The 26,114-nt window shown below is 40.0% G+C and overlaps 1 protein-coding gene across 1 annotated transcript in view; it reads right to left on the bottom strand.

Annotated features, from left to right (window-relative positions):
• The window catches only part of ZYG11A (zyg-11 family member A, cell cycle regulator), a 58,123-nt gene extending 33,562 nt beyond the window's left edge, over positions 1-24,561 (bottom strand). Inside the window, exons 1-2 of the mRNA XM_067726159.1 lie at positions 24,472-24,561; positions 9,890-10,055 (exon numbers count right to left, since the gene is read on the bottom strand). Of these exons, the coding sequence (XP_067582260.1) occupies positions 9,890-10,055; positions 24,472-24,561 (256 nt within the window). The remainder of the gene's footprint in view (positions 1-9,889; positions 10,056-24,471) is intronic.
• Positions 24,562-26,114: the final 1,553 nt, after the last annotated feature.

The following is a 26,114-nucleotide window of genomic DNA, read 5'->3' as shown; positions in this document are numbered from 1 at the left end:
CGAGGCCTTCTCAGTTCTACATATTTTAAATCTAAAAGACTGAAGCATAAATATTTGGAATTAATCAGCATAGAGACAGTATTTAAAACCATGGGAATGGATGACATGAGAATGTAAGAAGAAGAGGAACAAGGACCAAGTACCAAAAAGCATCTACGTTTAAGATCAAATAGCAGAATGAGGAATAATAGCCATGATAATAACTAACCATTTTTGAATGTTCTGAACATTTTAGATATACTAACTCCCTGAATCCTCATAAAACCCAATGAAGTATGTATTACTATTAGTCATACTTTACAGATGAGATGAGGCATAAGGAACTTAAGTAACTGGCCCATGGAAATGGTGGCAAACCCAAATAGTCTGGCACCAAAGCCAGAACTCTTACCCTTTCTGTACTACCCTTCAAGGGAAGCTAGATGAGCAGACAGATAAGCAGCAGCCACTGAGGTAGAAGAAAAACCAAAAGAATATGATGATTCAGCAGCCCAGAGAAGAGTTATAAGATATGTAAGAGGCATCCTGGATATGTGGTTCTGGAGCTTAGAATAAAGACTTGCACTGGAAACTCTGGGAAATTCAAGTAGAAGTGGTAGCTAAATCAAACAAAATTACCCAGGTAGTGTACAAAGTGAGAAGGGTACCCAAGACAGAAACTTGAGGAACATAAAACATTTCACATATATATGGAGAAACAGAGGCATACAAACGAAACTGTGGAATAGTAACCAAGGATAAAATTAAAAAACAGAAAAACAAAGTACTCTAAGCCAGGAAAGTTGAGAGTAATAAACATTGTCATACATACAAGAACCCCTGATGATTTAATAAATCTAGGAAGGTAACAATCATCTGGCCACCAAAAGTGAAAAACAACCAGGCAATCAGACTTTATTCACACCCTTAAGAAGTATAGGGCACTACCAAACATCAAACCTGAATCTGATCAAGACTCTACCTCTAATTTCCAATTTATAGGAATTACAAGGATCAGAGAAACATGTCAAATCATTGCAGTCAAACAATGGTAAAGTCCAGATTGTAGGACACTTTACAAAACAAATGACCAGTTTCTTTAAAAAAAAAGAAAATAACTGGAAAATCCCAAAATACATGGAGATTAAACAACACACTTCTAAATAACATGAGTCAAAGAAAAAATGTGAAGAGAAACTGAAAAATATTTTGAATTAAATGAAAATGAAAACACAACTTATCAATATCTATGGGATGCAGCAAAGGCAGTGCTTAGAGGGGAAGTTATAGCCCTGAATGCATATATTAGAAAAGAAAGATCTAAAATCAATAATCTAAGTTCCCATTTTAGGAAACTAGAAAAAGAAGAGCAAATTAAATTCAAAGTAAGCAGAAGAAAAGAAATAAGAATTAGAGCAGAGAGAGTAACATCAGCAACATGGCAGAGTGAAACACTACCGTGGTCTCTCCCCTTCAGTCTACAACCAATAAAACATCCATCCACAATGCACATATAAACAGCTCATACAACTCAATATCAAAAAAACAAACAACTCGATTTAAAAATGGGCAAAGACCTGAAAAGACATTTCTCCAAAGACATGCATATGCCCAACAGGCATAAAAAAAGATGCTCAACATCCCTAATCACCAGGGAAATGCAAATCAAAACCACAATGAGATGTCACCTTATACCTGTCAGAATGGCTATCATCAAAAAGAACACAAATAACAAATGTTGGCGAGGATGTGGAGAAAAGGGAACCCTCATATGCTGTTGGGTGGGAATGTAAATTGGTACAGCTACTGGGGAAAACATCATGGAGGTTTCTCAAAAAAACTGAACTACCATATGACCAGCAATTCCACTCCTGGGTATACATCCGAAGAAAAAATGAAAACACTAATCTGAAAAGATACATACATCCCAATGTTCATAGCAGCATTATTTACAACTACCAAGATACAGAAGCAGGGCTTCCCTGGTGGCGCAGTGGTGAAGAATCTGCCTGCCAATGCAGGGGACACGGGTTCGAGCCCTGGTCCAGGAAGATCTCACATGCTGTGGAGCAACTAAGCCCGTGCACCACAACGACTGAGTCTTCACTCTAGAGACCACGAGCCACAACTACTGAAGCCCACGCGCCTAGAGCCTGTGCTCCGCAACGAGAAGCCACCACAATGGGAAGCCCATGCACTGCAACAAAGAGTAGCTCCTGCTCTATGCAACCAGAGAAAGCCCGCGCGCAACAACTAACACCCAACGCAGCCAAAAATAAATAAATAAAATTAAAAAATAAAATAAAAAAAGACACGGAAGCAACCGAAGTGTCCATCAACAGATGAATGGACACCAGCCTTACAACAAATGTTAAATGAACTTCTCTAGGTGGGAAACACAAGAGAAAAAGACCTACAAAAACAAACCCAAAATAATTAAGAAAATGGCAACAGGAACATACATAAAGATGAATGGATAAAGAAGGTGTGTATATGTATGTGTGTGTGTGTGTATATATATATAACATTTATATTTATATATTACATTTTTATATATAATTTTTATATTTATATATTTTATATATTTATATTTATATAAAATTGACTACTACTCAGCCATAAAAGAGAACAAACTTTGCCCATTTGCAGCAACATGGATGGATTCAGAAAGCATGATGCTAAGTGAAATAAGTCAGACAAAGAAAGACAAATACTGTATGATATCACTTATATGTGGAGCTTAAAAAAAATACAACAAACTAGTGAATATAACAGAAAAGAAGAAGACACACAGATATAGAGAACAAACTAGTGACTACCAGTGTGTGTATGTGGGCAATAATAGAGGTAGGGGACTGGGAAGTACAAACTACTGGTGTAAGAAAGGCTACGAAGATGTACTGTACAACACAGTAAATATAGCCAATATTCTGTAATAACTGTAAATGGACTATAACCTTTAAAAATTATACACAAATTTGAAAATTAAAAAAATAAAGAGGATGAATGATGTACCAAAAAAACCCTATTATCAAAATGGCAAGAAATAAGTACTGGCAAGGATGTGGGAACCCTCATACACTGTTAGTGGGAATGTAGATTGGTGCAGTCACTATGGAAAACAGTATGGAGAGTCCCACAAAATTACAAATAGAACTGCCATATAATCTAGCTATCCCACTTCTGGGTAGTTATCCAAAGAATACAAAAACATTAATTCAAAAAGATACATGCGCCCCTATGGTGACTGCAGCATTGTTTACAATAACAAAGATATGGAAACAATCTAAGTGCCCATCAACAGATGAATGGATAAAGAAGATGCGGAATATGTACAATGCAATACTACTCAGCCATTAAAAAAAATGAAATCTTAGCATTTCTGACAACATGGATGGACCTTGACGGTATTATGCTCAGTGAAATTAGTCAGACAGAGAAAGACAAATACCATATAATTTCACTCTTATGTGGAATATAAACAAACAAAATAAGAAAAACTAAAGCAAACAGAAACATGTAGATAGAAAAAACAGAGTAGTGTTTATCAGACAGGAAGAAGTGGAGGGGAGGGCAAAACAGGTAAAGGGGATCAACTGTATGGTGACAGAGGAAACTAAATTTTTGGTGGTGGGTACACCATATTTCTATACGGAAGTAGAAATATATTCTGTACGTGTAAAACTAGTAATGTTATAAACCAATGTTACCTCAGATCAATAAAGGAAAAATCAATAAAACCATAAACTGGTTCTTTGACAAGACCAATAAAATCAGTAAGACTCTAGCCAGACTAAAATAAAGAGACAAATTACCAATATCAGAAATGAGAGAGAGGACATCACTACAGATCTCATGGACATTAAAAGGATATGATGGGGCTTCCCTGGTGGTGCAGTGGGTGAGAGTCCGTCCGCCTGCCAATGCAGGGGACACGGGTTCGTGCCCTGGTCCGGGAAGACCCCACATGCCGCGGAGCGGCTGGGCCCGTGAGCCATGGCCGCTGAGCCTGCCTGTCCGGAGCCTGTGCTCTGCAAGGGGAGAGGCCACAACAGTGAGAGGCCCGCATACCACAAAAAAAAAAAAAAAAAAAAAAAGAATATGATGGGCTTCCCTGGTGGTGCAGTGGTTGAAAAGCCGCCGGCCAATGCAGGGGACATGGGTTCGAGCCCTGGTCTGGGAAGATCCCACATGCCTCAGAGCAGCTAAGCCTGTGCACCACAACTACTAAGCCTGCACTCTAGGGCCCACGTGCCTCAACTACTGAGCCCATGTGCCACAACTACTGGGCCTGCACTCTAGAGCCCATGAGCCACAACTACTGAGCCCGCATGCCACAGCTATTGAAGCCTGCACGCTTGGAGCCTGTGCTCCGCAGCAAGAGACGCCTCCGCAATGAGAAGCCTGTGCACTGCAACAAAGACCCAATGCAGCCAAAAATAAATAAATTTATTAATTTTTTAAAAGAAGGATATGAAAGGAATACTATGAACAGCTCTATGCCCACAAGTTTGATAACCTAAATTAAATGGACCAAATCCTTGAAAGGCACAATCTACCAAAACTCACACAAAAAGAAATAGACAATGTGAATGGATCTGTATCTATTAAAGAAATTGAATCAATAATTAATAACCTTCCAAAACAAAAAGCACCTGGATGGGTTCACTGGTGAATTCTACCAGACATTTAAGGAAGAAATTGTACCAGTTCTCTACAATTTCTTGCAGAGCATAGTAGCACAGTGGATACCTCCTAACTCATTCTTTGAGGCCAGCATTACCCTAACACCAGAACCACAGAGCACCTGGGACTTTCCTGGTGGAACAGTGGATAAGACTCCATACTCCCAATGCAGGGGGCCCGGGTTCAATCCCTGGTCAGGGGACTAGATCTCATATGCATGCCGCAACTAAGAGTTTGCAAGCCACAACTAAGGAGCCTGCATGCCGCAACTAAGGAGCCTGCCTGCCGCAACTAAGACCTGGTGCAACCAAATAAATAAAAAATAAAATAAGAAACAAACCACAGAGCTACTATGAAAGAAAACTATAGACCAATATCTCTCATGAACACAGATGCAAAAATCCTCAACAATAACAAAAAAACCTCAACAAAATATTAGCAAATCAAATCTAACAATGTATTTTTTCTTAGGGTGGGGGGGCTGCATTGGATCTTTGTTGCTGCACACGGGCTTTCTCTAGTTGCAGCAAGCAGGGGCTGCTCTTCGTTGCAGTGCGCGGGCTTCTCATTGCAGTGTTTTCTCTTGTTGCACAGCACAGGCTCTAGGCACGCAGGCTTCAGTAGTCGTGGCAAGCGGGCTAAGTAGTTGTGGCTCATGGGCTCTAGAGCACGGGCTCAGTAGTAGTGGCACACAGGCTTAGTTGTTCTGCGGCATGTGGGATCTTCCCAGACCAGGGCTCGAACCCGTGTCCCCTGCATTGGCAGGCAGATTCTTAACCACCGTGCCACCAGGGAAGTCCCAACAATATATTTTAAAAGTACATGTATATCCTATTTAGCATGAATAACAAAAAGGATTAAAAAACTATTTTCTATACAGAAAAACTACAAAAGATTGACAGTGAAATAGAAGATTAAAACAATTATAAACCAACTAGATCTAACAGAAATCTACAGAACAACTCACCCAATAATGGCAGAATATATATTCTTCTCAAATGCACTTGGAACATTCTCCAAAATAGAGCACATATTGGGCCAAAAAACAAATCTCAATAAATTTTTTAAAACTGAAATAAAGTATGTTCTCAAAGTACAGTTAAATGAATTTAAAAATCAATAACAAAGAAACCTGGAAATTCAAAAGTATTTGGAAATTAAACAATATATTCCTTAAAACACAGTGGGTCAAAGAAGAAATCAAAAGGGAAAAATCAGAAAATAATTTGAGATGAATGAAAAATAAAGACAACATACAAACACTTACAGGATGCAGCTAAAGCAGTGCTTGAAGGAAATTTATAGCTCTAATTGCATATATTTAAAAAAGAAGCTCTCAAATCAATAACCTAAACTTCTACCTTAAGACACAGGGAAAAGAAAAGCAAACCAAACACAAAATGAGCAGGAGGAAGGAAATAATAAAAATTATAATGAGAATTAATGAAATGGAGGACAGAAAAGAAAATAAAGTAAAAAAAAAAAATCAATGAAATCAAAAGATGGTTTTTGAAAAGATCAACAAAGTTGACAAAACTTAGCTCTACTGACCAAGAAAAAAAGAGAACTCAAATTTCTAGAATGAGAATTGAAAGGGACAGAACTACTGACCTTGCAGAAATATGAATTGTAAAGAATGAATTGTAAAGAAATATCACGAACAGACTGTATGCTGACAAATCTGATAATTTAAATGAAACGGATAAATTGACAGAATAACACAAACTACCAAAGCTACTGAAGAAGAAACAGACAATATGAATACACCTATAACAAGTAAACAGATTGAATTAATCATCAAAAAACTATCCACATAAAGAGGCCAAGAGGGCTTTACTGTTGAAATCTACCAAACATTTAAAGAAGAATACATACCAATTCTTCACAAACTCCTCTAAAAAAAAAAAAAAGAGAACACCTCCCAATTCATTGAGGTCAGTTTTAGCCTGATGACAAAAATCCATATAAAGACATCACAAGAACAGAATATCACAGACCAAAATCCTTTTAAATTATGGATGCAAAAATCTTCATCAAATTACCAGCAAACTGAATCTAGTAATAAACAAAAAGATTTATACAATGTGACCAAGTGGGATTTATCCCAGAAAAGCATGGATTAACATCCAAAAGCAAATTAATGTAATACACCACATTAAAAGAATAAAAAACAAAACCCACGTGAACATTTCAACAAATGCAGAAAAAGCCAACACCCTCTTCCTGATGAATACATTCAACAAACTAAAATAGAAGGGAACCTCCTCAGCCTGTTAAGGGCAATTACAAAAAACCCAAAGCTAAAATCACTCTTAATGGTAAAAGACTAGATGCTTTCCCCCTAAGATCAGGAAAAGAAAAGGGTGAATGTTTCAATACTTCAACTTTGTATTGGAGGTTCTAGCCAGGGAAGTTAGACAAGAAAATCAAATAAAGGCATCCAAATTGGAAAGGAAGAAGTAAAACCATTTCCATTTGCAGATGACATGATCTTGTATACAGAAAATTCTAAGAAATCCTTTAAACTATTAAAACACATAAATCAATTCAGCAAGTTTCCAGGGTATATGATTAACATAAAAAATCAATTGTAGGGACTTCCCTGGTGGTCCAGAGGTTAAGACTCCGTGCTTTCAATGCAGGGGGCACGGGTTTGATCCCTGGATGGGGAACTAAGATCCTACATGCCGCATGGCACAGCCTAATAAAAATTTTAAAAATAATTTAAAAAAATCAATTGGGGGCTTCCCTGGTGGCTCAGTGGTTGAGAGTCCGCCTGCTGATGCAGGGGACACGGGTTCATGCCCCGGTCCGGGAAGATCCCACATGCCGCGGAGTGGCTGGGCCTGTGAGCCATGGCCGCTGAGCCTGCGCGTCCAGAGCCTGTGCTCCGCAACGGGAGAGGCCACAACAGTGAGAGGCCCGCGTACCGCAAAAACAAAAAAACAAAAAAAAAAATCAATTGGATTTCTGTACACTAAAAATGAACAATCCAAAAATGAAATTAAGAAAGCAATTGTGTAACAGCATCAAGAATAAAATACTTAGAAATAAATTTAACAAAGATGTAAACTTATACCCATAAATTAGAAAACATTGTTGAAATAAATTAAAGATCTATTTTAAATAAATAGAAAGCTCTCCCACGCTCATGTATTAAGGATTTCAGATCGTTAAGATGGTAAAACACTGGTGAAAATAACTAAAGATGATCTAAATAAATAGAAAGACATCATATTCATGGATCAGAAGACTTAATGCTGTTAGGATGGCAATAATCCCCAAATTGATTATACATATTTGATGCAATTCCTATTCAAATCCCAGCTGGACTGTTTGTAGAAACTGACAAGTCAATTCTCAAATTCACATGGAAATATCAGGAACCCAGAATAACCAAAACAATCCTGAAAAAGGTGAACAAAGTTGGAAGACTCACACTTAACAATTTCAAAACTCACTACAAAGCAAACAGTAATCAAGCTACTTGGTACTGACATAAGGATAGACACATCGATCAATGGAATAGAATTGAGAGTACAAAAATAAACCCATACATCAATGGTCAACTGATTTCCAACAAGGATGCCAAGACTATTCAACACAAAAAAAAGAACAGCCTTTTTAACAAATAGTGCTGGGACAACTGTATAGCCACATGCAAAATAATGAAGCTGGACCCTTACACCTCATGCCAAAAATTATTTCAAAATGGACCAAAGTACTAAACATAAGAGTGAAAGCAATGAGACTCTTAAAAGAAAATGTAGGTGTAAAATCTTTAGCACTTCGCAATGGCTTTGGCAATGGGTTCTTAGATATGATACCAAAAGTATAAGCAACAGAAGATAAATTGGACTTCATCAAAATTAAAAACTTTTGTGAGTAAAAGGACACTATCAACAAAGTGAAAAGTAATCTACAGAATGGGAGAAAATAACTGCAAACCATGTTTGATGAGGGACATATCTTACAACTCAATGATAAAAGGCAAATAACCTAGTAAGAAATAGGCAAAAAATCTGAATAGAGCCTTCTCCGAAGAGAAAAAACAAATGGCCAACAAGGACATGAAAAAATGCTCAACATAATTAGTCACTAGGGAAATGCAAATCAAAATCACAATAGATGCCACTTCACATCCACCAGGATGGCTATCAGAAAGTCAGATAACAAGTTTTGGTGAGGATGTGGAGAAATCTGAACTCTTGTAACACTGCTGGTGGGAACATAAAACGGTGCAGCCACTTTGGAAAAGAGTTTGGAAGTTCCTCAGAAAGTTAAACACAGCAATTCCACTCCTGGGTATACACCCCAATCCAGCATTTCCATTTTATCCAGCAATTAATCCAGCAATTCCACTCCTGGGTATACACCCAAAAGAAATAAAAACATATGCCCACACACAAATGTGTACACTAATGTTTATAGTAGCATTATTTATAATAGCCAAAATGTAAAAACAACCCAATGTTCATCAACTGAGAAATGAATAAAAAGGGGTATATCAATACAGTGGGATATTATGCAGCCATAAAAATTCAGTCGTGATTGATGTTACAACATGGATGAACCTTGACAATGCTATGTTGAGTGAAAGAAGCCAGACACAAGAGGCCACATGTTGAATGATTCCATTTATATTAAATGTTCAGAAAAGGCAAATCCGTACAGGTAGAAAGTAGATTATGACTGCTTAAAATTAGGGTGGAATGGATAAGGAGATTTTTTTTAAGGTGATGAAAATTGACTGTGATGATGGCTGCACAAATCTGTGAATATACTAAAAAAGTAAAAAATAAAAAAATAACTGAATTGTATACTTTAAATGGATGAATTATACAGTACGTGAATTTTATCTCAATAATGTGTTACCCCCCAAAATTTTTCATTAAGAAAAAACTGTAACATCGCAAATTAAACATAGCTCTTTGAAAGCCCCACTACAATAGGAGGTAAAGGAAAAAAATTTAAAGGTTCATATTCACAAAGAAAAGAATGGGATGAGACTATAGCAAGAGCAGGGCAAGCCTAGATGCAAGACAATTTCCATCAAGGGATCCCAGAAAGATTTGGAGAACCAACCTCCACACAAATAAAATGGGAATAACTTCTGTATTTCTCACCGGGTTGCTGTGAGGAGCAAAACAGGAATTATATGTGAAAGTGCTTTTCAAATAGTAAAGTGCTATAAAAGTACACTATAAAGGAGCCTTATCATTACCTTGCCAAGTCATGACCCCAACGAATTGATCAGCTAATTCCTGAGGGAAACTCCAATGCTCCGGAAGACAAAGTGTTCCATCAGATCTTTCAGAACACAATTTCTCCAGGTTAGCAACCAGGACGTTCAGGCAGATGTTGACCAAAGAGTAGGGAGACGCCTCCTCCTAGCAAACAAACCCCCAAAGAAATTTGTTAGAACACATCTATAAAAATACAACATAAAAGTGGTCATGCCATACATCAAACTACTTAATGAGGATATCTTAAGATACATTTTCCTCACTCTAATGATTTATATGTAATAAAACTACCTTATTCCAACTATTAACTGAATGGAAGACTTCTATCTGTTGTAGCTTCTGTTGTATCTTTAAAAAAAATTAAGTTCTCTCAACCCTTCACTTATCTCCTGTTCTCTGCCAGCCACTGAAAATACAGGGATGAGTAAGATATAGTTCTAATCTTTTTGGAGCTAACAGTTTAGTGTGGAATACATCCAATAAATCTGACAACTTCATACAACATAAGGGACTAATCAAGCAGAAATCACATGGTCATTCATTCAATAAATATTTATTGAATGATTACTACATGCCAGAGGATAAGAAGGCCTGCCTATTCCCACCCTCATAAGTGTTCACACTGTAAAAGGTTGCTATACCCAGGAGGTTGTAGAAGAATTAGAACTGACAGATGTAAAACATCTTCTCTAAGAGACTAGCATTTGTTCATTCTACAAATATTTGAGGGACTTCCTGGTGGTCCAGTGGCTAGGACTCCATACTCCCAATGCAGGGGCCCTGGGTTCGATCCCTAGTCAGGGAAGTAGATCCCACATGCCTCAACTAAGAGTTCGCATGTTGCAACTACAGATCCCACATGCTGCAACCACGACCCGGTGCAGCCAAATAAATAAATTTTTAAAAACATATATTTGAAAGGTATGGCACTCAGACATGAAGAGAGAGTGATTAGCCAGAGACTGCATTTTTGTCAAAGGTTTCAACATGCAATACATTCACTGACCTCCACCTCACTTTTAACTGATTAAATTCCCTCCATAGTCCGAAGTATAAATTACTCCTTTACACATATCCTCAACTCCTTGTTCCCTCTCCTCCATTACACTCTAAGACATTCTCCTGGAAGAACTTCACTATTCACCTTTTTTATGGCAACACCCAGCAGCTAATCATCTATGAAGAGGGGAAGAGGGGACTACCCTGGTGGTCCAGTGGTAAAGAATCCACCTTACAATGCAGGAGACCTGGGTTCGATCCCTGGTCAGGGAACTAAGATCCCACATGCCACAGGGCAATTAAGCCCACGCGCCACACCTACTGAGCTCGCACACCTCAACTAGAGCCCATGTATCCCAAACTACAGAGCTCACGTGCCCCAAACTACAGAGCCCACACACCCTGGAACCTGCAGGCCACAACTAGATAGAAGCCCGTGCACCACAATGAAAGATCCCACATGCCTCAATGAAGACCCTGTGTGCCGCAACTAAGACTCAACACAGCCAAAAATAAATAAATAAATATTTTTTAAAAAAGAAGAAGAGGGGAAGAGTCACACAACATAGTATGTCATGGAAAATTCATAAACATTAACTTCAAATGAGCCCTCAGTAGCTGGAAATCCTTCAAGGTCTCTTTAGACAGGGCACTTTCTCACCATCAGGCAAGAATTATTTCATGCCTTCTACTTGTTCCTCAAACCCATTTCATGCTGGTAACAGAATCTGACTCACTTCAGTGAGAAAAATGAAGCCACCTCACCATCAAATTTAGTTTGGAACTGCATGCATCTTTTCCTTGGTCTCCTCTTATATGGAAAACATGTACCTCCTTGCAAAGACCAACACTTCCACGTGTGCTGGCTGGATTTCATCCCTCCTGCCTTAGCCCCTCCTTGTTATTTCTTCATTCATGCACATCTTCAAACTCTCCTTCTCAAATGGATCATTCTTTTTTTTTTTTTTGGCCAGGCCACACAGCTTGCGGGATCTTAGTACCCTGAGCAGGAACTGAACCTGAGCCCAGGCAGTGAAAGCACCAAGTCCTAACCTCTGGACCACCAGGGAATTCCCATCAAATGGATCACCCTTTTTTTTTTTTTTTCCAATAAATTTATTTATTTTTGGCTATGTTGGGTCTTCATTGCTGTGGTGGGCTTTCTCTAGTTGCGGTGAGCGGAGGTTTCTCTTCGTTGCAGTGTGCGGGTTTCTCATTGCGGTGGTTTCTCTTGTTGCAGAGCACAGGCTCTAGGCACACAGGCCTCAGTAGTTGTGGCACACGGGCTTCAGCAGTTGTGGCACGTGGGCTCAGCAGTTGTGGCTCGTGGGTTCTAGAGTGCAGGCTCAGTAGTTGTGGCGCACGGGCTTAGTTTCTCTGCAGCATGTGGGATCTTCCCAGACCAGGGCTCGAACCTGTGTCCCCTGCATTGGCAGGCGGATTCTTAACCACTGCGCCACCAGGGAAGCCCCTGGATCACTCTTAACATACAATTTATGCTCTATTATTTGCCTTAAAAACAAAAGCCTTCTGTTGACCCCCACATCCTCTTCAACCATATTTCTTCAGTAAGTTTACCCTGCACACTGTAATCACTATCCTGTTATTCATTTTTGTTTTTCTTTTAACTGTGGTCTAATTTACATATAGCAAAAAAATTACTTTTTGGTGTAGTTAGTTCAACAAGTTTTGACTGATGCATACAGTCGTGTACTACCACCATAATAAAGATATAGAACAGTTCCATGACCCCAAAATTCTCTAGTGTCCCTCTGCAGACAATCCCTCCCACCAACCCCAAGCAACCACTTATCTTCTTTCTGTCCCCAGTGTTCTGCCTTCTCCAAAATGTCATATAAGTAGAATCATTAAGTAACTGGGCCTTTTGAATCTGACATCTTTCATTTTGCATAATGCATTTAACAAAGATTCATCTGTGTTGCTGCATGTTTTTGTAATTTGTTCCTTTTTATTGCTGAGAAGCATTCCACTGCAATGAATATACCACAATTTCTTTATTCACCAACTGAAGGGCATCTGGATTACTTGAAGTTTTTGACAATTTTGAATAAAGCCGCTATAACTATTCACAAAGTCTTGTGGGAACACAGTTTTCATTTTTCTTGGGTAGTTACCTAAAAATGGGATTCCTGGGTCCCTGGAATTCAACACTTCCTACATGTTAAGCATGTATTTAACTTTACATAACAGAGTGCTAACCCGTTCTTAGAATGTGACTGTACTATTTTGCATTCCCAAAAGAACATATGAGAGTTTCAACTGCTCCAAATCCTCGCCATTTCAGAATTCATGTCAGAAAGGAGCCAACGAAGCAAAAAAATTCCCTGAAACAGTCTCAGTGGACTTTTACTTGGGTCTCATACCCAGAATTGGTTCATATGCCCATGTGAAAATGGAAATTCTGCTTCCTGTGGGTAATTTCTCTAGATCTATCTTCCAGGTTACTATTTCTTTATTCTGTGGCATTTAGTTCTTCATTGTTGAATTGTATATTGTTCTTTTTTCATTTTTATTTCATCTTTTATTTCTTTAATAAATTTTAAATACACTTATTTTATACTGTTTCAGTAATACCATTTTCTGAAGTCTCTGGGAATCTAATTCTGTTAGTTATTGATTCTGTTGATTTAAGATTTTTTTTTTAATGTGGACCATTTTTAAAGTCTTTATTAAGTTTGTTACAATATTGCTTCTGCTTTACGTTTTGGTTTTTTGGTTGTGAGGCATGTGGGATCTTAGCTCCCTGACCAAGGACTGAACCTGCACCCCCTGCATTGGAAGGCGAAGTCTTAACCATTGGACCACCAGGGAAGTCCCTCTGTTGACTCTTAATCATAGAGGTTCATGTTTTATAATTTAAGATTGTGAGCTAATTTTTTTTTTTTTAAGGCCACACAGCATGGCATACAGGATCTTAGTTCCCTGATCAGGGATCGAACCCGTGCCCCCTGCATTGGGAGCGCAGAGTCTTAACCACTGGACTGTCAGGGAAGTCCATGAGCTAATCTTTAGTGAGAGTTTACTAGACTCCTGTGAAGCCTGGGAAGAAGATATGTCACATCAGAGAGATTATGCTAAATGCTACTTACTTAGGGGCATCACCAGGGGCCATTTTGATAATTTCTCAGCTACACATTTCCTGAACCAAGCTAGAAATGTCAGTGAAAACCCTTAGTCTGTATGAGGACAGACCTGTCATAGCAAATTTTTAGGACATATTTTTCTCACTCAAAATCCAAGCCAAAACTGACAAGCTTCCCTGTTTCCCTTTCCCATAAGCAGATTGTTTCAGACCTACCATTTCACTGAAGTATGACCAGGCTTTGTCAACCCATGTTTACATATACACATATATATGTATATATTACAGTTCACAGTCTCCATTCAAACTTCCCGCCGGCTTTTGGCAAATGTCTAGTCTCTAATATTTGGTTATTTTAGGGCCTGCTTACAGTGGTGATTTCCAGCTTCTTTGAATTGGGTGGGGATGCTCGGGATTTTCCTTACTTTGCATTTGAAAGTGTTTGTTATATTTTATCCAGAATATTTCCTTTTAAGACTTTATGACATTATTTGCCATATTATTGGACATGGCAGCCTCGTTTTCAAAATACAGTAAAGGGGACTTCCCTGGTGGTGCAGTGGTTAAGACTCCGTGCTCCCAATGCTGGAGGCCGGGGTTCAATCCCTGTCAGGGAACTAGATCCCACATGCATGCTGCAACTAAGAGTTCACATGTCACAACTAAGGAGCCCATGTGCTGCAACTAAAGACCCAGCAAAAGCAAATAAATATTTTTTAAATACAGTAAAGATTAAATCCATATAAAAGATGTTTAGAACATATGTAAAATATTTAAATAATATAATAAAATATAAAACAATATAAATATTTTTAGATATGGGGATATATGTATATGTATAGCTGATTCACTTTGTTATAGAGCAGAAATTAACACACCATTGTAAAGCAATTATACTCCAATAAAGATGTTAAAGATAAATAAATAGGGGGCTTCCCTGGTGGCGCAGTGGTTGAGAGTCCGCCTGCCGATGCAGGGGACACAGGTTCGTGCCCAGGTCTGGGAAGATCCCACATGCCGCGGAGCGGTTGGGCCCGTGAGCCATGGCTGCTGAGCCTGCGCGTCCGGAGCCTGTCTCCGCAACGGGAGAGGCCACAACAGTGAGAGGCCCACGTACCACAAATAAATAAATAAATAGATAGATAGATAAATAAATAAATAATAAAAATAAAAAGAACTCGAACACAGTAAAATATATATATATATAAATACTTTTAAAACATTCTTGTATTCACCACACAGCTTAAATAGAATATACCAAATTTTTGAAGTTCCTTATATACCCTTCCCTGATGCTACTCCTCATCCCTTCACCCAGAGGTAATCATTATCCTGAATACTGTTTAGTTCTGCATGTTTTTGAACTTTATATAAATAGAATTATACTACAGTATTCTGTTACTGGTTTTTGTTTTATAAATCAGTAGCATGTTTTAGAGATTGATTTCCCATCAAGACCACTAATGACTAACGACTCTGCCTCTATAATATCTAACTACTGATTACATGATTCTAAATATTATCTATAAATCCAATGAATTCTAGATTACTACCTCCAGGTCAGATCTCTCTTTAAGCCACAGTGTTAGATAACCAGTTGTCTCCTTGACATATCTACTTAACTGTGTCACAAATACTTCAAACTCACCATGTATGAAACTGAACTTCCCCGGTCTTTCCCTACTCAGTAAACAGCATCACATCTACTCAGCTGCTTAATCTTTACTGACATTTCCTTACCCTTAATCAACATCCCACACAAGACAGACATCCAATAAATTAGCAAATCCTGTTGGTTCTACTTGTGCCAGACATCTTCCATTTGCTACCTACCTCACACCCAGACCCACTCCTTAATCTTCTCTACCTCTACTCTGAGGTGACTTGTGTGGAATCACTTCAGATAATTTCCCCAGCTCTTTCTCTTTTAAAGTACCCTGGGCTGGCTATGTCTCCCTCATCACTCCTCTAAAATCAGTCCTCTCTCCTGCTACTGACTAAAGGTTTGCATTCTTCTGAAGTTTTTTTTTTTTTTTAAATATTTATTTATTTATTTGGCTGCACCAGGTCTTACTTATGGCACGCGGGATCTCCATTGCCACCTGCAAGATCTTCATTACAGCATGCGGGATCTTTAGTTCCGCATGTGAGATCTTCAGTTGAGGCCAGTGGGACCTTCACTTGTGGCCTGCAGGCTCTTAGTTGCAGCATGTGGGATCTAGTTCCCTGACCAGGAATTGAACCCAGGCCTCCTGCATTGGGTCATGGAGTCTTAACCACTGCACCACCAGGAAAGTCCCCCCAAAATTCTTATGTTGAAATCTAACCTCTAATTTGATGATATCTGGAGGGAGGAACCTCAGGAAGTCATTAGGTCACGAGGGTGAAGCCCTCACTGAATGGAAGTAGTGCCCCTATCAGAGAGACCCCAGAGAGTTCCCTTGTCCTTTCTGCCATGTGAGAACACGGTAAAAAGATGTATATGAACCAGGAATTGGGCTCTCACCAGACACCAAATCCCCAGCACCTTGATCTTGGACTTCCTAGCTTCCAGAACAGTGAGAAATAAATTTATGTTGTTTATAAGTCACCCAGTCTACAGTATTTTAGTTATAGCGGCCCAGATGAACTAAGATATTCCTTCTGAGAGGTCCTTTGGGCCTAGGGGTGGCAATAGCTACTGTTACTGGACATTGAGTAGTATATTATTGTGGTTTTCCATACCTCTCCCTTATCTTTGGAAGTAGTCCCTTAATTAAACTCTCATTAAATTATCCCTATTCTGAATGTGTCATCTATTTCCTGCTGTGAGTATGACTGTTAAACCTCCCAAATAAATTTCTAGTTCATCCCCTTCTTTCTAGCTCCACTACTAATTTCTAATCCAAGTCACTACCATATCTTTTCCTAGAATACTAAAAAACTGCAAATTAGTTTCTCTACTTTCACTCTTAATCCTTTTCCAATCCATCTCTACCCAGAGTTTAGACTCATCATTTCTAAAATATAAACAGTACTATATAACTCTCCTAATGAACATGCTTTAATGGGTACAAGGTAAAAAAACAAAACAAAACAAAAGCTGCATTTTATATACAACTGACAATTAATTGGAAAATTAAATTTAAAAAATTTACAATAGCATTTTTGTTTTCTTTTGATTTGATTTTTGGCCACACCATGTGGCATGCGAGATCTTAGTTCCCCAACCATGGATCAAACCCGTGCCCCCTGCGCTTGGGAGCGCAGAGTCTTAACCACTGGGCTGCCAGGGAATTCCCCACAATAGCACTTTAAAAACCTCAGTGGGGACTTCCCTGGCGATCTAGTGGTAAAGAATCTGCCTTCTGGGCTTCCCTGGTGGCACAGTGGTTGAGAGTCCGCCTGCCGATGCAGGGGACACGGGTTCGTGACCCGGTCCGGGAGGATCCCACATGCTGCAGAGCAGTTGGGCCTGTGAGCCATGGCCACTGAGCCTGCGCGTCTGGAGCCTGTGCTCTGCAACGGGAGAGGCCACAACAGTGAGAGGTCCGCGTACCGCAAAAAAAAAAAAAAAAAAAAAAGAATCCGCCTTCCAATGCAGGGGACCAGGGTTCGATCCCTGGTCAGGGAACTAGGATCCCGCATGCCACAACTACTGAACTTGAGCGTCTCAACAAGAAAGCCTGTGTGCCCCAAACTACAGAGCCCACGTGCCCTGGAGCCTTTGTGCCACAACCAGAGAGAGAAAACCTGCATGCCACAACTAGAGAGAAGCCTGTGCACCGCAATGAAAGATCCTGCATGACTCAATGAAGATCGTGTGGGCTTCCCTGATGGCGCAGTGATTGAGAGTCCGCCTGCCGATGCAGGGGACACGGGTTCGTCCCCCAGTCCGGGAAGATCCCACATGCCACGGAGCGGCTGGGCCCGTGAGCCATGGCTGCTGAGCCTGCACGTCCGGAGCCTGTGCTCCGCAACGGGAGAGGCCACAACAGTGAGACCCGCATACCGCAAAAAAAAGAAAAAAAAAAAAGATCATATGTGCTGCAACTGAGACCCAATGCAGACAAAATAAATAAATAATAAATTTTTAAAAAATAATTGAACAAAAATTTAAAAATTAAAACCTCAGGGAATTCCCTGGCGGTCCAGTGATTAGGAATATGTACTTCCACTGCTGGGAGCACGAATACAATCCCTGATCAGGGAACTAAGGACCCGCATGCCCCAAGGCATGGTCCCCCCTAAAAAAAAATCTGTTTTAAAAACCTCACATACAGGCCTGACTCAGGAAGACGACAAAAATCTAAATACAATAGTATCCATAAAGTTTAGCTTACAATAAAATATGGTAAGAATCAGGACAGAAAATAAAATTAGTCAACAGAAACAGACCCAGGGAATCCCCTGGAGGTCCAGTGGTTAGGACTCCGTGCTTTCACTTTCACTGCCTAGGGTGCGGGTTCAATCCCTGGTCAGGGAACTGAGATCCCACAAGCTGCGCAATGCCAGGAAGGGAGGGAGGGAGGAAGGAACCCAGAAATAACATAATTAGCAGACAAGAACTTTAAAACAGATATTATAATTCATGGATATAGAGGAGAATATGAATATAATGAGGGAATAAATACGCAATCTCAACACAGAAGTGCAAGATCTGAAAAAGACCCAAATGGAACTTTCAGAGTTGAAAAATACATTATTTAATGTAAACAACACATTAGATGATATTATCAACAGATTAGATACTACAAAATTAAAGATAAGTGAAGTTGAAGGTAGCGCAATAGAAACTATCTAAACTGAAACAGAAAAAGTCTGGGAAAAAAAAAGTGGAGAATCATAGAACTCTAAGGGACAATCTTAAGCAGTTTAATACAAATGTATAATTAAAACTCCAGAAGAGAGGAGTTATTGGGGAAGAAAAAATATTTTAAGAAATAATGGTCAAGGAGGACAATGTCCTACACTTGGAATCTATGAAATTATTTTACAGTGTAATATTTATTGAATTACACAGTTAATTCACCAGGTACAAAGAACAACAAACTTAATAGCTTTCTTTTTTAAAAAGTCAAAAAATATTGACTTTAGATACAAAATATAAACCCACTGATCCCAGAAGCAAAAATGGACCCAAAGTGAAATAAACAAAAGATACCACAACATAATAAATGTCTAGAAACCAACAATAAAGAGAAAAACCTTAAGACTGGGGGAGGGGGGAACCAGAGGTAATGTGGACACAGTTTAAAAAAAAAAAAAAGGAAGTATGACCACTAAATTTTCATCAGAAGCAATACTAGCCAGAAGACAATGAAATAACATTTTCAGGGATTTCCCTGGTGGGTCAGCGGTTACGACTCCACGCTCCCAATGCAGGGGGCCCAGGTTTGATCCGTGGTCAGGGAACTAGATCCCATGTGCCACAACTAAGAGTTAGAATGCCACAACTAAAGATGTCGCATGCCACAACTAAGAACCAGTGCAGCCAAATAAATAAATATTAAAAAAAAAAGAAAAACTAAGTGCAATGAAAATATCTTTCAGAAATAAAAGTAAAATAAAGACATTTTCAGACTTTTTTTCTTATTTCCTAATTCCTTTAAGAAATAATTGATTGATCAAAGAAAAAGTAAAAACAATATATTGTGCAATTTCTAACATGGAGAAGTAAAATGTATTATTTCAAAAGTACAAAGTACAGGAAAGAGGTTAGAAAATGAAAGAATACTGTTGTAAGGTGAAGCGATATATTTAAAAGTAGACTGTGGTAAGTCAAACATGTATATTTTAAAACCTGGAGCTGTGACTCTCAAACTTAGAACCGCTTTATACTCTTAAAAATTGTATTACATCTTTCAACATTTTCTGCATTAAAACTAAGAAATCTTTAAAATATGTATTAATTCATTTAGAAATAATAAAAGTTAAAATAAAAATCAAATGTTGACACAAAGAACATTTTTTTTTTTTTTGGCCACACCGTGTGGCTTGCAGGATCTTAGTTCCCAGACCAGGGATTGAACCCTGGCCTCGGCAGTAAAAGCACCAAGTCCTAACCACTGGACCTCCAGGGAATTCCCAAGAAAGAACATTTTTTTAAAACAGCTATATTTTCAAAAAGAATTTTTAAAAGTTTAGTGACAACGGCAGCACTGTTTTACATTTTTGCAAATTTCATTAATGTGTGACTTAATGAAAGAGAATGCAGTCTTAGAGACCCCAGAGGTCTTGAGTCCACATTTAAAAAACTGCTATCTTTGAGTGACCATTAAAGAGAGTTGGGGTGGGGCAGGGAAAGGAGAGGAACAGAACTAGTAAGTCAACAGAAGAGATAAAATGAAACTTTAAAAATACTCAACTGAGGGAATTCCCTGGCAGTCCAGTGGTTAGGACTCCATGCTTTCACTTCTGAGGGTGCAAATTCAATCCCTGGTCGCAGAACTAAGGTTCCGCAAGCTGCGCAGCATGGCCACAAAATATATATGTGTATACTCAGTTGAAAAGAAGCCAGGCAAAGGAGAAACATGACAACAAACACATAGGACAAATAGAACACAAACAGCAACTTAAACACAACAATTTTGATAATTATATTTACTCTAATTTAAAAGGCACAGACTGTCAAACTGGATTAAAAAAGCAAGCCTGCTGTTTACAAGAGATGGGCTTTAAACAACACAGCATTGTTTAAAAAACACTAACCATACGGACCCTGGAGTGACTATGTTAATGTCAGAAAAAGAAGCCTTCAGGAAAAGAATATTATCAGAAATCAAGATGGACATTTCATAATGATAAAAGGATGAATTCATCAAGAAGACATAATTCCTAATGTATATGCACTTACTAACAGCTTCAAAGTTCATAAAGTAAAAACTGAAAGAATAAACAGAAAAATTGATGATTACAGTTGGAAGTTAACACTTGTCTTCAGCAACTGATAAAAACAAGTAGATGGAAAATGAATAAGAATATAGATTAACATTGGGAAATCCCTGGCAGTCCAGTGCTTAGGACTCTGCGCTTCCACTGCAGGGGGCACAGGTTGGATCCCTGGTAGGGGAACTAAGATCCTGCATGCCACACTGTGTGGCCAAAAAAAAAAATGAATATAGATTAACATTCTCAATCAACTTGACCTGACATTCATAGAATACTATACCCAACTACAGAACACATACTCCTTTTAAGTGCACATGAACATGCACCAAGATAGATAATATCTGAGCCATAAAACAAATCTCAATAAATATAAATGGATTGAAATCATAGAGCATGTTTTCTGACAACAATGTATTTGCATTAAACAAAAAGATATGTGGAACATCCCCAACTATTTGGGAATTAGGCAGTACACTTCTAAATATCCCATGGGTCAAAGAAGGACTCTTAACAGTACTTATAAAGTATTTTTAACAATATATCAAAATTTATGAGCACTTCCCCCAAGAAGTAGATATAGTTTAAAACCTTCCCTCAGGGGGAGGGATAAATTGGGAGTTTAGGATTGACATAACACACTACTATATTTAAAACAGATAACCAACAAGGACCTACTGTATAGCACAGGAAACTGCTCAATATATTCTGTAATAACCTAAAGAGGAAAAGAATTTGAAAAAGAATAGATATATGTATAACTGAATCACTTTGCTGTACACCTGAAACTAACACAACATTGTAAATCAACTATAGTCCAATATAAAATAAAAATTAAAAATAAAATAAAATAAATTTTTTTTTTAAATCCCCCAAAGAAATTAAAGTCTCAGTGGTTTCACTGGTGAATTCTGTTAAACATCTAAGGAATAAATAATACCAATATCCCACAAACTCAAAAAACTGAATAGGGAACACTTCCCAACTCATATTTTAAGGCCAACATTATCTAGATACTAAAACCAGATAATTTTTTTTTTTTTTTTGCCCTTGCCGCGTGGCTTGTGGGATCTTAGTTCCTAGACTAGGGATCAAACCCGGGCCCACAGCAGTGAAAACGCAGAGTCCTAACCACTGGACCACCAGGGAATTCCCAGATAAAATATTTTTAAAGAGCAATTTGCCTCATAAACATGGACATAAACAATATTTCAAAAATATTAGCAATAGAATTCTTCGATATATAAAAATAATACATCATGACCAGGTGGTGTTTATTCCTAGAATGTAAAGTTAAATTCACAATCAATAAAATCCAGCACATTAACACAATAAAGAACAAAAACATCTTATTAAATGCTGAAAAAGCACTGAACAAAATTCAACACACATTCATGATTTAAAAAAACAAAAACAGGGCTTCCCTGGTGGCGCAGTGGTTGAGAGTCCGCCTGCTGATGCAGGGGACATGGGTTCGTGCCCCGGTCTGGGAGGATCCCACATGCCGCGGAGCGGCTGGGCCCGTGAGCCATGGCCGCTGAGCCTGCGCGTCCGGAGCCTGTGCTCCGCAACGGGAGAGGCCACAACAGTGAGAGGCCCGCGTACCACACACACAAAAAAAACTCATTAAACTAGGAATAGAAGAAAAATTCCTTAATTTGACAAAGGGCATCTAACGGAAAAACCTACAGCCAGTATCATACTTGGAGGTGAAAGATCTAGAACAATACAAATATGTCTATTCTCACCACTTCTACATTCTACAAAAGGTCCTAGAAAATGCATTTTAAAAAAAAGAAAATAAAAAGCACAGACTGAAAGAGAATAAGTAAAGCTGCCTTTATTTGCAGATGACAGATTGTAAAGAAAATCTTAAGAAATCTTAAAAAAACTGGAGAAAATAGGTGGCTTTAGCGAAGTTGTAGGATACAAGATCAATATACCCCCCAAATTATAAACTGTTAAAAAGTATTTACAGAGCTTCCCTGGTGGCGCAGTGGTTGAGAGTCCACCTGCCGATGCAGGGGACACAGGTTTGTGCCCCGGTCCGGGAAGATCCCACATGCCGCGGAGCGGCTGGGCCCGTGAGCCATGGCCGCTGAGCCTGCGCGTCTGGAGCCTGTGCTCCGCAATGGGAGAGGCCACAACAGTGAGAGGCCCGCGTACCGCAAAAAAAAAAAAAAAAAAAGTATTTACAGTACTACCAAAAACAGGGATAAATTTAACAAAATATGTAAAAGACCTTTACACCAAAAACTACAAAACACTGCTAAATAAAATTAAAAACAGCATAGAGAAATATATCTAAAGGAAAAGTATTCATGCATTGTACAACTTTTAAAATTAATTAAAAATAAAATCTTAACCAAAAAAACGAGTGTACACAGTACAGTATGGAACCAGACAGAAAATGGATTATTAGTCTGATCACTTTTCTAAAGAAAACCTTGTTTTTCAATTCCAGTCAGCGCCAACAAAAAATGTGCTTGATACCCTGTATCAGTACATACATTAAAAACGCAGCTTTTCCATTAGCTACAAACAAATTTACAAATTATTTAGGCAGCTTTCAAAAGTGAGTCCAAAAGGGTCTACAGGAATACAGGCTAGATCTTTGAAGGACACAAAAGCCAACACGGCGTCAGCGTGTAAAGTACAACCTCAATCAGGATACTTCCTTCCCCCCCCCCCATACTAATTGTGGGTTGAGCGTTCATTAGATTTTGAGTTCTAAGAGCGGTAGCCCTTGGGATGTTGTAGAACATGGAGTCTGACATCAGAACAACTGATGTCAGGCTCCAGATCATTAGAAAGTCAAGGAACGGTTCTCAATTTCCCTCTACACCAGTAAAATGCCTACAAAAAAATCCGAGATTACTCTAGAAATGCAATACCTGACACACAGTAGGCGCCAAATACAAACTCTTTTGGTTTGCATTTTACTCAGTTTAGTCTAACAGGCATTCCGACGGAAAAGAGAGGGAAACAAACACGTGGAATTTAAGGAATTTCAGTCTTCCGGGCTCCAGTGCCCCCCGCCGGGCTCAGAAGGTCTTTCCTGTTAACGATCCCGGGACCGACAGGTCACGGCCTCTGGGAAGCAACAGATCCCCAACACACGGGGAACGGTCGAGGTTTGAGGCATTTGGGTGCATCATGACAAAAAGCGCCACCGTCTACTACGGGCCAAGTCTAAAGCCATGCCCAGCACTTACGTCTACATTTACACCACCCTGCAAAATAGCTGCCGCCCTCGCAGGCACAGTTGAGCATCAGAGACCTGAGCAGGGGACTCGCCCAAGGTCACGCGGGAGGCGGGACTCATCCCGCCGCCCCTCCTCTCAGCTGCGCAGGGTCTGCTCGCTCGGCTCCAAGGCTGGGACGCCCTGGGAGGAAAACTCTTCTCCGGCATGCACTTCCCATAAAAGATAGAAGCCTGGCAGGGGGCTCAGCCTCTTCAGACTTTACCCCCGCGTCGGTCAAACGAGCCAACAAGTGCCTCAACACAGTCCCCGACGACTCGCCGTGCTCGCCAGGGGCCTGGCGTCCCACCTAGGCTCGCGTTCCCCCCTCCCCCTCCCCGGTGCTCACCTGCGCTACGCCGCAGCCCAGGTCGTCCTTATGAGCGTCCGGAGGGACGATAGTCCGGGGCGAGAGGCCTGGGTGCAAGAAGTGAACCATGGCGAGCCCCGCCGGAGAGGCGTCGAGGAGAGAGCGGCCGTCGAGCGGGCCCGGATCCCGCGAGAGGTGGTCTCGACCGGCACCGGAAAGCAGCTGAACAGCGCCCGCTCGGTGGGCAGGCACTCTGCGCTCTTGCGGAAGGTTTGGGCTTTTGTAAAGCACTCGTCCGCCGCAGACCCCGCCCCCAGGACGGCCTTCCCCACCCACACCGGGCCGACCACCCCTCCACGCCTTGAGGGCCCAACAGCCCTTCTTCCGCCTTTTTGACGCTCCAGAGACCAACCTTAAGCCTTCCGAACCACTCGCCCAACTCCTACACATCCCTCTGAGACCGTCTCCCTCCAACCGACACCATAGGGCTAGGTACCACATTCTTGTCGCCGGTCAAAGGCATGGCCATGGACCAGCTCTGTGGAGTTGGGAAATAGAATGTGGTGGGCCCTCCGTGTCCCCAGGGACATTGGTTTCAGGATCCACCATATGCAAATCCTCTGAAACTGAAGTACCTTATATAAAATGGTGTAACATTTGCATATAACCTAGGCACCTTGTCCACTATACTTCAAATCACCTCTAGAGTGCTTATACTAATACAATGTAAATGCTGTGTAAATAGTGGCTGGTACTGGCAAATTCAACTTTTGCTTTTTGAAATTTTATGGAATTTTTTTCCTGAACATCTTCCATAGCGGTTGAATCCAGGGATGGAGAGCCCGTGGATAAGGAGGGCTGATTGTATACATTTTTTAATTACTTATGGCTGTGTTGGGTCCTCGTTGCTGGGCACAGGCTTTCTCTAGTTGCGGCGAGCAGGGGCTACTCATTGCGGTGGCTTCTCGTTGCGGAGCACGGGCTCTAGGGCATGCAGGCTTCAGTAGTTGTGGCACACGGGCTCAGTAGTTGTGGCTCACAGGCTCTAGAGCACAGTCTCAGTAGTTTTGGCGCACAGGCTTAGTTGCTCCGCAGCACGAGGTATCCTCCCAGTCCAGGGATCGAACCTGTGTCCCCTGCATTGGCAGCGCAGGCGGATTCTTAACCACTGCACCACCAGGGAAGCCCCTACATTTTGAAATCTATTTTTTAAAGTCCTTTCTCCTACACATCTGGCAACAGCACCTCTCTTATATCAGACCTCTGTTTCACCTTCTACTGACATTGGATGAATCAAATATCAAAACCACTTCTGATCTAGTAAGTACACAAACTGAACTGCTCAGCTTTCTTGTGACCTAAAAAGTATGGAGAAGACCCTTCTAACCTGCTGCAAGAAAGAAACCCTGAGAGAGAGTAGTGAATTAGTACACTTTAGCTAATTTAAGAGAAAATATGTCTTGGAAAAGGATAGTTATTGAGAGTAGGGGGCTTGGATTTGAATCCTGCTTTGGAATGCCTGCTCAGCCACCTACTAACTTGTGAACCTTGGACAAGGTTTTTAATTTCTCTGAAGCTCAACTTCCCCATCAGTAAAATGGGATGAGAATGCCTTATCTCACAGGGTTAATATAAGGATTAAATAAGATAATGTATGTAGGGAGTTCCCTGGTGGCCTAGTG

The sequence above is a fragment of the Pseudorca crassidens genome, chromosome 2 (genome assembly GCF_039906515.1).
Source record: "Pseudorca crassidens isolate mPseCra1 chromosome 2, mPseCra1.hap1, whole genome shotgun sequence".
Lineage (NCBI taxonomy): Eukaryota > Metazoa > Chordata > Mammalia > Artiodactyla > Delphinidae > Pseudorca > Pseudorca crassidens.
The sequence above is the reverse complement of the archived record's forward strand: the minus strand, read 5'-3'. Positions and strand labels throughout refer to the sequence as shown.